Source organism: Citrus clementina, unplaced genomic scaffold (assembly GCF_000493195.1).
Source record: "Citrus clementina cultivar Clemenules unplaced genomic scaffold, Citrus_clementina_v1.0 scaffold_8, whole genome shotgun sequence".
Taxonomy (NCBI): Eukaryota; Viridiplantae; Streptophyta; class Magnoliopsida; order Sapindales; family Rutaceae; genus Citrus; species Citrus x clementina.
Genome location: NW_006262022.1, coordinates 1505411 through 1522161, shown reverse-complemented (window position 1 = coordinate 1522161; position 16751 = coordinate 1505411). Strand labels below are relative to the sequence as shown.

General features: G+C 33.6%; 1 protein-coding gene across 1 annotated transcript; it reads left to right on the top strand.

Annotated features, from left to right (window-relative positions):
* Window positions 1-10334: 10334 nt before the first annotated feature.
* On the top strand, window positions 10335-16395 carry LOC18035105 (branched-chain-amino-acid aminotransferase 6). The gene is made up of 13 exons (XM_006422648.2): window positions 10335-10403; window positions 10568-10626; window positions 11510-11603; window positions 12442-12540; window positions 13644-13693; window positions 13943-14120; window positions 14431-14607; window positions 14960-15091; window positions 15249-15338; window positions 15452-15568; window positions 15819-15914; window positions 16043-16155; window positions 16260-16395. Exons 1-13 carry the CDS (start codon window positions 10335-10337, stop codon window positions 16372-16374), a joined length of 1389 nt encoding a protein of 462 aa, XP_006422711.2. The 3' UTR covers window positions 16375-16395.
* The last annotated feature ends 356 nt before the right edge of the window (window positions 16396-16751 follow it).

Sequence of the window (16751 nt, the reverse complement as noted above, 5' to 3'; positions counted from 1 at the left end):
CCCCCCCTTCCCCTTACCTCTTTTCCCCTTCTCCCCTTTTCTTTTCCCTTTTTCTTTTCTCTTTTTATCATGTTTTGAGTCGGAACACGCAATTCCATTGGCACTCTTGCCGCCCGGGCAAGGATATTCTCGTCCTTACATTTATGCATGTGGTTGTCTTTGGTCCTTTGGAGCATAGTCTAGAGAATAAGCTGATCCTTTATTCATGCAATTTATCCACGCGTGCACATGTCGCCTTTCAATAGGGTGGTCCAGCTGCCTTTGTAGAAGCAGCCCCCCAATTATTGGCATGTTAGGGCATCTTAAATGCTTAACACCATTTTGGTGTAACACCAACACAAAAAATGTACCTTTTTCACACCAAATTACTATTTCATCTCCAATCCATTTACACCAAATTTTACACACAAAAAAATTCTTCTTTTTATTCTTTTAATTCTCAAGAATTTATTCAATTAACACAATAAATATTACTATTAATATAGATAATTAAGTAATAAGTAATTTTATATTGATTAACAAAAAGAATATAGAAAATTATTAAATTTCATTTAATTAGCTAAATCAGTACATTATGAAAATTAATGATCTCCCATATTATTAAATAATTGTTCTAATTTATGCTAGTAGTAGCTTTTCTAATTTGTGTTAATATAATTTTGTATTTTTAATTTTGTAATATGTAATCTAGTAATTAATGTTATTGGCATTTTATTTTTATTATGAATTTTTGTGTTGAATTTTTTTATTTAAAATATTAGTATAATATTCAAAAATTAAAAAATGAAATAATAATAATAATAATAATAGTAACTTAAAAATATTATATACAATAAGACATATATGTAAATAAGAAAAAGTAATAAAGATATTTGAAACTTTTTTTCCCTAGCACCAAATGAATAGTGTTGCACCACATTTAGTGCAATACTATTCATAATACTATTTTGGTGTTGGTTTTGGTGTTACATTGAAGAAGCATTTTACACAAAAAATAATGTAAAAGATGGTTTGATGTTAGTTTTAGTGTTACATTGGAAATGATCTTAGATGTCTAAATGAAGACAAATGGTCCCAATTATTTTGGATGAATCGTTTTGACTTTTGTAGGCGTGGCAACTTGCTGCTCACTCTTTTTCAACAAGTTGTCGCTTTATTAATGGGTAATTTTCGGATACCTCTCCTGAGGTTTACCCCTACTACACTTAGAGAGAAAGTATGAATATATTGACATATAGCACCCCTGAAAGTATATAAGCATTAGGGAGCTGTTTGGTTTGACAATAAAAATACAATAATGCCCTTCATTCTACAGTGCAAGAACTGGCAATTGGTCTTACCTTACAGAGTTGTCAAATCATCCCTTGCTTCTTGGCGCCAAGTGCATAAGAACAAAGACAAGGATGATATTATACTCTTATAATAACTTAATTTGACAATAAACAAATGATATAATGAGACAAAATTCATGTGATTGCTGGAAATGCTAAGATCCCCTTAAAAAAAATGTATATTGACAGTTGAATTTAAAAGCAACAAAGCAAGGCTGATTTAAAAGCAACAAAGCAACAGCTCAATTGAAAAGCAACAAAGCAAGGCTGATATTATTTGTATTTAAGAGCAAATAATAGTCATTTTTTGCCAAGATTCACCACTATCTAATGCTTGTTATGGATTCAACAAGCTCACAACAAACAATAAGATCCAGCAGCCGTGAATGCAGAGGATTGAGGGATGAGATTAATGGCAACCTCATTCGATTTGCAAATAAGATATGTAAGTGCAACAGAAGAGCAAGTGTGAAGATTTCGGAATCGGATGACAACCCAAACAAGCTATATTATGTTAACATGAATATGTTAATAATATTGATTTTGATGATAACAAATTTTATATGGTTTTTGACAAAAATATTGGACCTATTTTTTAATAAACAAAAGCCTTTATAATCATTGCCTTATTTCTTCATAAAAGATGGATTTTCAAATTAGAAAGAGATTCTCTGCAAAAACTAGTTTAAAATTGCAATTCTGGTTATAAACAGTGAACCGTTTATTTAAAACGGTTAACCGATTAAAGGCAGAGAGCAACATATTTCCCAAACCTCTAACCGTTTATGGAAAACGAAAAACACAAAAGATGGGAAGGTTACTAGAAATTAACGGTAAACCGTTTTCTTTTAAACGGTTAACCGATTAGCACCAGAAAGAAACATATTGCCTAAGCTCTAACTGTTTATGAAAAAAGGAAATCACCAAGAATGGAAAGGCTACTGGAACTTAACGGTGAACCGTTTATTTTTAAACGGTTAACCGATAACGTCCAGAATTGAAGGTTGTCCTCCTCTGGCACTGATTAACGAAAACTGATAAGGCTAAATTGTTTTGTAGGTTACTAGAGACAAACGGCGAACCGTTTATTTCAAACGGTTAACTGATAATATCCAGAAACGTTACTTCACGCAAGTCCTTAACCGTTTAGCGTAAACGGATAACAAATGCTCATCTTGCAGGTCTCTGGAAGTTAACGGCTAAAGGTTAATCATAAACGGCAAACCGTTTATTTAAAATCTGGCTCAATGGTAACTTTGACCAACCGAAACGGTTAACCGTTTAGGGTTAATGGCGAACCGTTTTCTGTCCGACAGTTTGTAACGGCTAGATTTTCAGCTCCAGATATAAATAAGCTCATTCAAATTCAAAGGAGGTTGATCACAACACGATCATTTGTGCTATTATAGTTTTAATCATGGGTGTAATTTTAACTGCAAAGTAAGCATTATGCAACATTGACAGCCGCTACCAGCCACCAAAAGGAAATTGAAAGGAAGAGATATTTTATAGCTTTCCAGGAAACAACATGACATGAGACATTTAGAACAGTACAAGCTTTAATCAGTTGCTCATTATCTCATTCAAGTTTATTCAACTCCAAGCTCACTTAACTCCATCTCAATATCATCATAACATTAAAACAACAAGCAACTGCAATAAATTTAAATCAAAGCATAATATATAATATGAAACCACAAAGCATGGCAATATGGATAATTGTCATTCCAACAGAAACTCAGTTTGAACATTCATTCTTTGGCTACAACACACCGAGCCTTTACAAATAACAGAAGCACAGCATATAAATATATATAGTTATATCTCTCATCATAGTTTCATGTAACTAAGCCATGACAATCATATATAACCTATCTTTGGCAGTATGAAAGTCTCTACATTTCAGCAAAATATAAATCAAAAGAACTCAAACCTATATGTTAGGTGAGTAACAGATGATACACCATCTATTGATGCTCTGGAAATTCAAAGGTGTTGCATCATCTAATCCCCTCAAAAAAATCAAGTATAGGGTTATATATGTGCTCTATCCTGTCACATACTTTTAGCTCTATGTTCTTGAATCTGCTGGATGCTTTAACTTTAGTAATCATTCTTGAGTCAAATGTCCTGCAAGCATATTGCATATTCAGTATAAAAACCACAAAATTAAGAATATTAAGTAACTTGAAATGTTTCCAAAATCATTATTACCATTATCATGGGTAGATGACTGCGTTTGGCTAGATGGATTGCCTAAATCCTGTGAGTTGGTCTTACTAATTGGTGCCTAGAAAATGAAAATTAGTGATTAGTTCATAAATCATGTGTTTGCAGCAGTTTTCATTAAGAATAATTTCAATACATTTGTTTTACCTTGCCTTTAACCCTTTTCTTAGCCATTTTCTTCTCATTATCATGAGTTGTCCTTGAGCAAGTCCTTTTGTTATGTCCCCACTGGTCACAATGAGAGCACCTCAAACTTGAACTTCGTTTAAATGTTGAAGATTCATCTGCTTCTTTCCTCTTTTTAGTTTGAGGTCTGCCAGCTGATCTTATGGCTGTAGGTGGCTGCAAATTGTCGTGAAGTTCAAGTGGCCACTTTTTTTCATCTGGAACTGGTGTAAACTGATGTTTATATGTCCCAATAAAAGCTGTTTTTTTCAAATATGGATGTATAAAGTCTTCTACAGGGTATCTCTTTGCATCTAACAAATAGCATGTTTGCAAGGAAGTCCAGATATTCCCCATTCACCACAGTCACAATTCTTTTTTGGCAAATCAACAACAATAATCTTTGTTGCATCTTCAACTACCTCGAAAGTTTCATTATGCCCAAAAATAATAGACAATGATCTTGCTGCTACTCTTCCCTCAACTATCTTTCTTCTCACAACTGGTGGTAGCTCATCATTCCATCCAAGGGCTGCCTCATGCCTTTTGTGAATTAAACGCATAATTTTCCTTCGTATCTCCTCAAACATCCTCACAATTGGCAAACCTCTGTAGTTGTTAATCCAATTATTAAAAGATGCAGTCATGTTATTAGTGACATGACTGCATTTTGTGTGTGGGGAGAACAAATGCTTTGCCCAACATGCAATGGGAATTTTCATTAGCCATTCATAACCATCGGGAGTTATATTCTTCAATTCTTCCATATGGGAATGAAAGTCAGCAGCATTAGAACTCCTACAAGCCCTCCAGAAAACTTTTTTCAATAACAACCCAGGAAACTTGTTCTTAAAGTTTGCATAGATATGTCTACAGCAATACCTTTTGAACGACAGAGGAAATACTCTTTCTAATGCATTGAGGATACCTTTCTGCCTATCACTCATGAAGCATAAACCTTCACCACCATTACAGCCGACTTGATCATATAATTTTTCCAAAAAATACAGCCAAGACTCATTATTCTCAGTGTCAACCACACACATAGCCAAAGGATAAATTCCATAGTTTGCATCAATGCTGACAGTGGTTAGGAGTACACCTTTATACGGCCCTTTTAAATGACAGCCATCAACCCCAATGAATGGCCTGCACCCTTTAAAAAATCCCCTTCTACTACTGTCAATACAGAAGAAAAACCTCTTGAATGTGGGAAATTCAGCACCACCAGTCCAATCCCTTTCAATAAAGACAGTGGAACCAGGATTGGAATTTTACAAAGCATGCTTGTACCTAAATAATTTACTATAACTGGTCTTATGGTCTTCACCAAGTAACTCAAGTGCTTTCCTTTTGGCCCTGTACTACCTCTGATTATTGCATTCAATTCCATATCTCTGCATCAAAACAGCAGCAATAACAGAAATCTTGATTTCAGGATTGGCCTTGAATAGATGTAGATATGTGGCTGCTATCCAATCTGAAGTTGCCTCATAATTGTCATCAACTCTAGGACAAGTGTGCTCAGGGCAGTAAGTTTTAATCTGAAATGATCTCCTGTTCCAATTAGGGCTTGCGTGGATTCTCCAAGTGCAATTTGGTGCAGCACACACACGTGTCACCCTTGTTTTTTCATTCTTCAACCTTTTCAATCTGAATCCATTTCTAATTGCAAATACCTTCAACATTTTTCTGAACTCCCACACATTGACAAACAGCTGTCCAGGCTTTAACAATATCTCATCACCAACAGAATTAAACTGAAAGCCACCTGCATTTTTTTCATATTTAATGCAAGTTTGTTCTTGGACAACATCATCATCTGACTCACCTCCACTGTCATCCCCAGATTCATAGTCATCAAGATCATTACCAGGTGGATCAGTCTCATAATCCTCTTCATAATCATCTGGATTAGAACCAACCAGATCAGAATCATGTGGATCAGTCTCATAATCATCTTCAAATTCATCTACAGATGCGTCATAACAATTATACAACTCTTCATTTCCACTTTCCACATTATTATTCAATTCCTGAGTGCACTTATCTGCTGAACTTTCAACCCTATTCATATCTTGAAGCACTTTCTTAGGAGTCACTGCAAACCTAGCCCAATTGTACCCCTTTACTCTAAGCTGTTCAAATGCCTCTAACAAGTCTTTGTCAGTCAAAATTGTTTGCTGCTCAGTCTGCCAAGGAAATATTACTTGAACCTTTATCCCATTTGCATTCCTAATAGGATGACCCCAACAAGCATCTCTGATATCAACCCATAGTTTGTGCAAGTTATACTGCTCTGGAATAGCTAAACCAACAGAAAAAACTTCACCATCTATCACTGCCTCAATGTCAAAGTATAGCAAGCTGCATAAATAATGACAAAAATAACTAGCCTTTACAAAAATATATGGATAATAGTAGTTCACAGAATGCTAAGCTCTGATATTACATGACTGATGAGTGAATTAATGCTATTATTATTAGTATTTAGGCATATTGGCCATCTACAAATGTGTAAATCTCGGTAACTTTGCTTATGATACAGTGTTAAATTCCTAAAATCAAACAAGAATATAAAAAATGCAATAAGCAATCCTTTCAATTTTGCCAATTGTAGCAAGTTCCTGAAACTGGCATATGAACCACAGACCTTGGGTAATCGCAAGTATTACATTCTAGCCTTGTGAAGCTCTTTGTACCAGCCATATGAACCACATATTCTAATTGTGTACTCATAAAAACTGAAAGAAAACCTCCCAACATTGTACCCAAAATATCTACTCTATGCTTGCTGAAAGAAATGATGGAATAATATCTCTGAGTTCCAGCCCAGGCCTTGCCATTTTTAATTTTACCTTCTCTCATGACAAAACCTAAACCTCTTATACAAGTTCTAAACAATTACAGGATCTTCTACATTAGCACATGCACCATCCAAATAAGAACTGAACTCGTAAGAGAAAAGCTCACTAATCAACTAAACTAGCAACCTATTGAACAGAATCCCAGAATAAATTAAACCAAAATTAAGCTTAAGGATTTTATAGAAATACACACCTGGTGCGTTCTTCATTGATTGACTGCTCAGATGCCGGTTGTGGCCGAAATTTAGCTTTTGACATGCTTAATCTCAGAGAATTTTTCTCACTGTATCTTTTAAGTTCATCTAAGTTGAAACCAGTGGGTATTATATGGGAATGAAAGTCAACACATGAGAAGAAGTAGAGATGGGGCGCCTCAACCCATGAGAAGAAGTAGAGATGGGTCGCCATCCCCTTGGTTTTCATTGTGTTCCATGCTTTGTCACTGTGCATTTTGTATGTACAATGCTTTCGTTCAGCAGCCATTGTGCAGGATGCAAGTGTTTAGTTTAATCAGTTTACTGTTTCTTAACCATTTAAAAATTGTAAAATTTTACAATTACGTTATCACCCTTTCAAACCAAACGGCTCCCTAACGCTTATATACGTCAGGGGTGCTATATGTCAATATATTCATACTTTCTTCATCACCTTACCCAGTTGATCTGAGTCGTCGGATGAGTTAACTCATCCCTTTATTAATTCTATCTTTAGCAGAATAATCAATACTCTTTTTAGTGATAACGGCCCCTCACATGCTTTCTATTTTGGGCAATTTCTCTATCTTTTTCTGTCCTCAATATGGTGGAATGTAGGTGTTATCTGGATTTATGATGTACCCGGTATAAGCTATCCTCCTCTTGGTGACTTTTCTATTACTAAGTTCTATTGACACGTGGCATTTTCATATTAACCTTCCATTTCTTCTCCCAACACTTTATTTTATTTTTAATATTTATAAAATTGATTTTTTTAACCACAATATAAACACTTTATATTTTACATTATCTTTAGAAACCCTAGCCGCACTAACAAAAGCGTTGATATATGATTATTTTAAAATGTTCATTTAAATTAAAATATTTTTCTCATTCAAAATATTTTTCATGTTAATTGCTTACAAATTTCCTTTAATTCTCTTCATCGTATTTATATATTTTTTCCAGCATTAAAAATCACATTTTAAAATTTATTTAATGAACCACCGGTATTTAAAAATTATTTTGCCGGTTGAAAGGGCGGCTGTCTCTGCGTGATAGGATGACCCAAACAAAAATTACCAGCAATGTTCCCATCAGACCTCTCAAATAAAAAAAAATTATAATAAATCAGAGTGTTATCGCGATCACGACCGAAAGCAGTTAGTTGTTGCAAGGCGCTCGTTGGTTGGAGGGCGTTCGTACAGTAATGTTTTCATTTTTGCCGTGGAGAGAGAGCAACTCGTTTGGCGCGCCTAGGGATGGCAAAATCCGGGTCCGGGTCCGGGTTTGGCCTTTCCGGTTCCGGACCCGGATGAGAATTCGTCTTACCGGACCCGGCTAAAACCCGGATATTTTGAGTGCGGGTCCGGTACGGGTTAAACCCGGAAAAATCCGGGTTCCCGGATTCCGGGTTTTAAACCCGAATAATGTTTTTTGAACCTAATTTCTCAGTTGCTTTGAAAAATCCTTTATCAAACTTTTCTTACTAGAACTTGCAAGGAGTAAACGATGAAGTAATGAAAATTGAATAACTAAAGCCAGATTATTATCAACAAGATCACTCAACCAAAGCTTCTCGAATTCACAATATCACTCAACCAAAGCTTCTCGAATTCACAATCTTAAAAGAGAATTTTTTTTTTCAAGATCCCATTTATAGCCTTTACTTGTTCTGCAATTGCCTTGTTCATTCTCCCATCAAATCACAACCAAATACCCTTCCAATAATCAGAACCTAAAATGAATGAAATCATGTTCTTGGGCCAACTTCTTGAAAATATCGTTGATGAAACTGCTTGCCCGTGGCCTTGCTGGAGATTGCAATATCGAGATGGAGCTGCTTCAGGATTGGTCTTCTTTGCATGCTTCTTCTTTTTCTCGACTGTGCTGCCTTCTTTGGTGATAACTGTCGGCGATTTGCTTCGGGCTTTGGCGGTGAGGATGAGGAACAAAGCATGATTCACGGTGATTTGATGAGGAAATATTTGGTTGGCTTTGGCGGCGCGGCTGTGAAACTGAAACTAGGGCAAGGCTGCTATTTTTTTTTTCAATTGTTTCTATTTATAATAAAAATAATAATATAAAAATAAATACACCCGGTCCGGGTTCCGGATTTGCGGGTTCACCCAAATCCGGATCCGGACCCGGAAACGTCCGGGTTTAGAAAATCACATCCGGATTCCGGATTTTATTTCGTCCGGTGCGGGTTAAACCCGGCCCGGATTATCCGGGTTCTTCCGGGTCCGGGTTAAATTTCACTTCAAGGAAATGTGCAAAACGACGTTTCACAATTATCGCATAAATAATGTCCGGCAATCAACTTTATAAATCAATTTAATTTAATGGTCCCACGTTTTCACCACCCAAATAAAATTCAATTTTTGAGCAGGCTGCTTCACTCGGTCGTTTCAATCGCTTCCATTTTAGTAAGTTCTTACGAAAAGCGTTTTATTTTAGAAAAAGCTGAAGGAAACCTCAGTTTAGGAGATGACTATCCTGAAATTTGCAAGACTTAAAATGTTTTTTTTTTCTCTTAAATCTATTTTTAAGTGTTAAACTGAAAATTTTATTTATAAGCAGACGTAAGATCTTTTTGAAGGGTTAAAAAAAAATGGAGCAACATTCTATTTGGGGAAGAGTGAAAATGGTTTCAAGAGTCATCGACAGTTGATGGGCGAGGGTGGTTTTGAGAGTGAGGATAATGGCCATTGATGAAATGGAGAATTTGAGTGAGTTTAGAAGAAGCATTGAGGAAGAAGAAGAAAAAAAATGGGTCCCTTCAGGAATTTATTTGTTATGTGCAATAATACAAGATATAAGTTGACACTCTGGCAAAAAATACCAAAAAAGTCGTGAACTGTGATCTCAAAATGCACGTAATAAACATATGATATATTTGTAAATCTTAGAAAGAAAATTTGTATTTTAAATGTGACAATTGGTGCGTTATTCATTTATTAATGTTATAAAATATCTCCTTGGTAATAATATCAAAGATCAACTATTACTTAACATATAACAGTAATTAATTAGTGAGGTGCTTTTGGAATAAACTTTATAGAGTTATTGCTTACTTTAGTTTTTTTTTTTAATACTGTTATACAGGACTGAAGTTATTACAATTAATATTTACAAACAGATTTTATAATTGGGACCTTCTTCGTGACATGTACTCCTCTGAGCGCTGTCCAAATTCTTTAAATCCTCTCAAATATTTGAGGGATATCCACTCCACTCGCATTTCGTGAGAGATAGACTGGCTGCACTTAATTATTTGATAATTAAGAGAGGATTATAAACAACCTCCATAAATATTTGTACGGAGTTTCGAACTCTTACACTCAATATTGTAAATGCAAGGGGACCAAAGACCCATTCAATAAATGCTTACTTTAGTTGACACTGACTTAAAATATAAAATAATGGCATCTAAAATTGACAGGCACTAATTAAAGTGTTAATATTAAACCAGCGATTACCCTCCTGTGCAGCTTATTGATCAAGGGCAGGCTCTCTCTTATATTCTTTGGAACCAAAGACTAACCATGTTTAGAGCAACCGATTTGCTGGGAAAATGCAGCAAGCCTTCAAGAGTAGGATCGCTCTTATCTAAGGTAAGGTAGATAAAAATATATTAATTAATTTGCTATTGATTTTTTTTTTTAATTTCGTTAGAATGATGGATGCACAAATTTTGTGTCTCTATATTCATAGTGTAATCATATTTTATATTAGATTAGAAAATAAATTTTGTTTTTTCCCCCTTGCTTCATTACAGATAAGGCATCAAGCCAGAGACACAAGAGCTGTGCAAGCTTATGAACCAAACGTCGACAGGTAAGCCAACTGAGACAAATAACTTTAATTACTAGAAGTTTAATCATGCTTATTATATATGGCCTATCCTTCTTTGTATTTTAATGCTTAAAGAATATTTTGTATTTTAATGCTCAAAGGTTTTTTTTTAATATAATATTTTTCTAAAAAATATTATAAAGGTTTAAAGGTAAGCACTCGTGAAAAATTGAAAAATATATAACTGCTAGAAATCTCTTTCCTATAGGCTGGGGTGCATGGGCCAAAACGGGGCCCCTGAGCCCACTTGTATAGGACTAGGCTCTGTTTCTAAAATGAGTGGAGCTATTATCACACCTCTAGTAATTTCATCGGGCTCCAATTTTGTTTGAAACGCATCGACTAATTAAAGAACTAAAATTATTCTTTTACCACTAACATTCATTTTAATTCCTTAAATAACCCTTTCCTTTTCCTCCTCATTGAAACCTTAAAAAAAAAAAAAAAAAAAAAATCCCATGGGCAACCGTAACATTTGGGTATTTGACTAGATCTAGAACTCAATAAACATAACCAGTAAACCAACTTTGAAGAAGCAGCCAACATGACTAATATAACCCTACACTCTACTTTTAATGAAAGTATTAAATACGCCCTTTGATTGCTAGTTTTGCATGTAAGGAAAAAAAAATATTTATGCCTCCTTTGCTTAGGTTCGAACGTTTTATGGCTCAATCCATTTTTTATTTCTTTTTTCAGTAAAGAATTTATTTTTAAAATAATATAGGGCGTGAAGAGTTTTTTCAATTTTAATCAAGGTTAAATGTGTAAATAATAATCAAGATCAAATCTGGAGCCGTCGACCTACGGAATTGCACTATCTCTTTTTTTTTTTTCACAATCTTTTGCTTATTCGGCCTGACAGATATCATATCAATGGAGAACATGCAAAAGTCGACTGGGGTGAGCTTGGAAATAAGGAAGTGAGCCCTTCTTCTGGAATTGTAAACCATGGACTGGTAATAAGCATTTAACTGTCTTTTAATTAAATAGAAAATTTGATGTGAAATATTAAACAAAGAAATTCACTAAATCAACTGACTATTTTTCTTTATTAATATACTTGATATATATATAAACCAAGAACATCAATTAATCCTTTTTTTTTTCATTATCTTGAACAGTGTCCGAACTCCAATCTTTTTTTCCCTTAAACTAATTGGCTCAATAATCTTTATTTTCTCTTTCCTTAATCTATTGTACGCAAATAAGAATCGGATGCTGAAGGAAGCTTAATCATCCAATTGAAAACATAATTTAATCATGCATGATCTGACTTCATGGAAAAAGGGAGAAAAAGAAAATTTGTGACACGAAGCGTATTCGCATATGATGAAAGAATTGAGTATTTTTCATATCTCAAAAACTTTAAAATTTCGATTCGTTTGATCATTACACGATTCATAGCAATGTAATACTTGCATGCAACGTGAATCATGTAGTTTTCCCATAATCAATAGCTTTTATTCCCATTCCTTTGAAAAAGGTTTGAAAAAGGTAAAGTTATTCTCATTATTTAATTTCTGAGTGCGCTTAAGAATATTTAACAGATCTTGTCACTAATTTCTTAGTCAAGAATAAGAATATTTAACAAACAATTAGTTCCCAATCAAGAATAATAATTTATATGTGTATATGAAAGGAATTGTCCTACTGATTTGATTTACAAAAATTTAAGGAATCGCCCTTAATCAACGTGCTTATTAGCTTGTATATAAAGCTGGTACATTTAGATGCAGCTTGTATTAATTAATTAAGTAGTAACAATTACAATTTCTGCTTCTTAATATCCAATAGAGTTCCCTTTCACTTTGCAAATCATTTGCTCTCTCTCCTTCGCCACAAAGACAAACCATGCTTCCCGCAAGTGATTGTTTCAAAAGGATTCATACCAAGGTATGTTAATGCATGTATGTGCGTGATTTTTTCCCCCTTTTTTAAAATTTTACGGGAGAGTGACACTTTCATCCTTTGTGGAATTTTTTTGCTACTTAATTTCAATAAAATGTAAGCATAAGTATTACATCGTTAAAGGAAAATATCATAATTTATTTTATAAATTGATATTAGACAAAAATTTGACATAGATACAAATTGAAACTACTCAATTTCTATGTCAAAACACTACGACATGCATTTTTCCTTGACCAATTTGATTTTCTCGTTAATATTTTATCACTAAGTAAATGATCAAAACCCACTGTTGTTTGTCAAAATTAATCATTCCACCCCTCATGTTTGAAAATCCACGAAAACTTAGTTGCCAAATTTGTTAACTTGCAACTTTTTTGTATCTTTTATTACTTTACCCTTATGAATTTTTATTATAATGGGATTATTACATCAAGGTAAAATAGTAAAATAAACAAAAAGTTGCAAGTTTGCAGAATCTTTTGAACTATAGAGAGTTTTGAAACATAAGGCGGGTGAGAAATAATTAATTTACAGAAACAATAGAGTTATTTGGCTATTTTTTCTTTTAATTGGGGAAAAATCAAAGGGTGGTAGTATTTTTAGCCCACAATTTTCTTCAACCAATCTACTCCCAAGAAATAAATATAAACATTCACATTATTTTTAAAAGTTACATATAAAGAAGAAGTTTATAGATTTAATTAAATAAAATTAGATATCTAAATATCATATACAAGAGCTCATGTTTTTTGGGACAATTTGATCATTTTATGTTGTTAAAATAATGCAATCAAATAAGATTTATTTGAAAGCAAGCTTTGTGGTAAAAAATACATAAGTGAAAAATATTATAAGAAGGATTTCATTTAAACTTTTTATTGATTTTTATAATTTAAAAATAATGAGAAGTTATTATCATTATTTTTTGAAAGTTAAGTATATTATAAAGATAGTGGGGTGGAAATATTCTCATTCAACAATAAAATGAGGTGTTAAAAAATCGTAAGAGTGGTAAAGTTTTTACAAAAAGATGAAAATTTTTATAATTTTGCCGTTGACGCCCTAATCATATTGATTCTTTACAGGCAAGCCCTCAATCTGCTATGAATGATTGTGAATTGAGCAACGATCACAGGTAATAAAATTAAGAAATACTTTAGCAACCACTCTAGATTTTTGGGCTAGCATTGAACCAGCAGTCTTCATTTCCCCATAAGTAATTACTAAATATTATTAGATTTTATCGATTATTCTACGAATAACTTGATCAACAATATTCATTGCCCAGAGTCATGACCATTTGTCCCATGTCGAAATTTTAACTTTTTATTCCTCGTTGCTTTGCAATTTTAACATTTTTTTTTTCCAATGACATGAAAAGCAGTGATGTTGTTGAAGAATATGCCAATCTGAAGTGGGATGAGCTCGGATTTTGTCTGATTCCAGTAGATTACATGTATGTAATGAAGTGTTCAAAAGAAAAGAATTTTTCACATGGGATTCTCACTCGATTTGGAAGACTGGAAATGAATCCTTCGTCCGGAATTTTAAATTATGGACAGGTAAGTGTCATTAATCAAATGGCTAATAAACAAACTTTAAAATGGACTTATATTAACTTTGAAGGAAATCAATAAAATACGTATATAAAATAACAAATATTATGTCACATAAATTAAGGTATAAATTAAGTATCACAAGTTTGTAACTGAACAAACATATTTATATTAAGAATAGACGTATATTTCTATTTACTATATGAGTAATATTATATTAATTTAGTTGCAAACTTATGATACTTAAATTTATATTTACTATATGTAGCTCATATAACCACTACGGGTGACAACAATTTACATGTTATGTATTTAGGGAGTATTTGAAGGTCTGAAGGCCTACAGGACAGAAGATGGGCGTATTCTACTGTTCCGACCTGAGCAAAATGCCTTGCGTATGCAGATGGGTGCAGACAGATTGCGCATGCCCTCGCCAACAATTGAGCAATTTGTTGATGCTGTTAAGCATACTGTTGTTGCTAACAAACAATGGGTAATTATACATAAATATTTCATCACGATGATATATAAGAGCCACGACATTTATTGGAAGATGTTGCTTATTATTAATAATCTATATAAGAATATAAGAACGCTATTGATTATTAACTTGCTGCTTAATTCAAAACCCTACTGTATTCAAGGGTCTTCACTGAGAATTGTCTTGTGTCTAAGACAATTTTATGTTCTGATCTCATATATATTTATATATATATGTATGTATGTATGTATGTATATTTGTCTTACGGCCTCATAAATATATAACTTGTTTATGATGGCCCACTGAACCAAAATCCAGGCTCCGCCACTGATTTTGCTGATTTGCGAAATAATATATAATATAGGTTCCTCCTCCAGGAAAAGGGTCTTTGTATATTAGACCATTGCTCATGGGAAGTGGACCAGTTCTCGGTGCGACGCCGGCGCCTGACTACACATTTTTAGCATTTGCTTCTCCCGTTGGCAACTATCACAAGGTGTCGGCAAATTATTCTTGAATAATTGGAATTTTTTTTTTTTTTTGGGTTTTCAATCCAACTATGTACATAGCAAGCTTTTATACATTTTTTATTGGCTATTCATAAATGGGAAATTACCCTTGATAACTAATATTATGTTTCTAAAACTACACAGGGTTACCTAAATTTGGTTGTTGAGGAAAAGTTTTATCGAGCATTTCCCGGTGGAACCGGAGGAGTCAAAGCGATCGTAAACTATTCAACGGTAAGAATAATCTATCCAGATTTGCTATTAATTAGACATTCTTAATTAATAATGCTAGTATTAACTTACTTCAACGTTAATACAGTCTTCCTTGTATAATTGTCTCTGTCCAGGTTTTCAAACCAGTTGCTGAAGCAAAGGCAAAAGGGTTCTCCGATGTCTTATTTCTAGATGTAAAGACTGCAAAATACATCGAGGAGGTTTCCACAAGCAATATTTTTTTTCTCAAGGTAAAACGTTTGAAGGCTGAATTAGTCAATTTAATGTTAGCATTAGATATCTTGCTGAACGCAATTACGCCAAGGGTTTTATAAGATCCTGTCTCACGTATGTATTCATTTTATATGATTAAATTTAATTGTTCCTAAATTCTTATCTAATAATATCGATCGTATAAGGTGAAATTAGTATAGAATCCAAATTTGCACGGTAAATGCTCATTTATGTATAACTTATTGAGGTTTAAATCAATTTTTGTAGGGAAATGTCATTTCGACCCCAGCAACCGACGGCACAATTCTTCCTGGAATCACTCGAAAGAGCGTCATCGAAATTGCCCAGATTTTGGGTTACCAAGTATGTATCTCTTCGATCTTACATTATTCTTATCTAAGAAATTTTACCAGAGGAATATAAGTATCGATTCAAAATAATTTTTCATGGAGAATTCGATAAATATTTTTACGATTGAAATTTTTTATCAGGTTGAAGAACGCGCTGTGGCGGTGGAGGAATTATTTGATTCTGAGGAAGTTTTTTGCACAGGAACGGCAATGGTAGTCAATCCTGTCAATAGCATCACGTATCAGGGTAAAAGGTACACCAATTAAATACAAGTGATTATTAGCTAAAAGTGTATGCAATTTAAAACTTGGATTTCGCAAATTGAATTAAGGTTATTTATCGTGTGAATCAATGCAGGATAGAATACAAGACCGGACCTGAGACTGTGGCTCAAAAGCTTTATGAAATGCTATTAGGAATTCAAACTGGTCGTATTGAGGACAAGATGGGATGGACTGTGGAGCTTAATTGAACTTTTCCTCCAAATTTATTGTAATGCAACAAAAATTGAAAAGGAAATTAAATAATTTTTAAAAAAAGTATAATAAAAACTTGATGGAACAATCCCACTATATCATCGTATTAATATAACAATAGTGCGACTGTCTAATCGAAATCTGTCATTTGTGAGATTTGACAGTCGCACTATTAGAAAATGAAAAAATATTACATTTGGTAAGTAAGAAAATTAGAGAGATATCATTTTCTAAACACACAATATTACAAAATCTTTCATGCAATACTGACATTTTCCTTTAAATGAGACTGATTTATACCTGCAGCTACTACCTTGCCTTTTGAATTAGTTATAACTGCTGCCAATCCTACCTTCTGATCTTGACTGCTGGT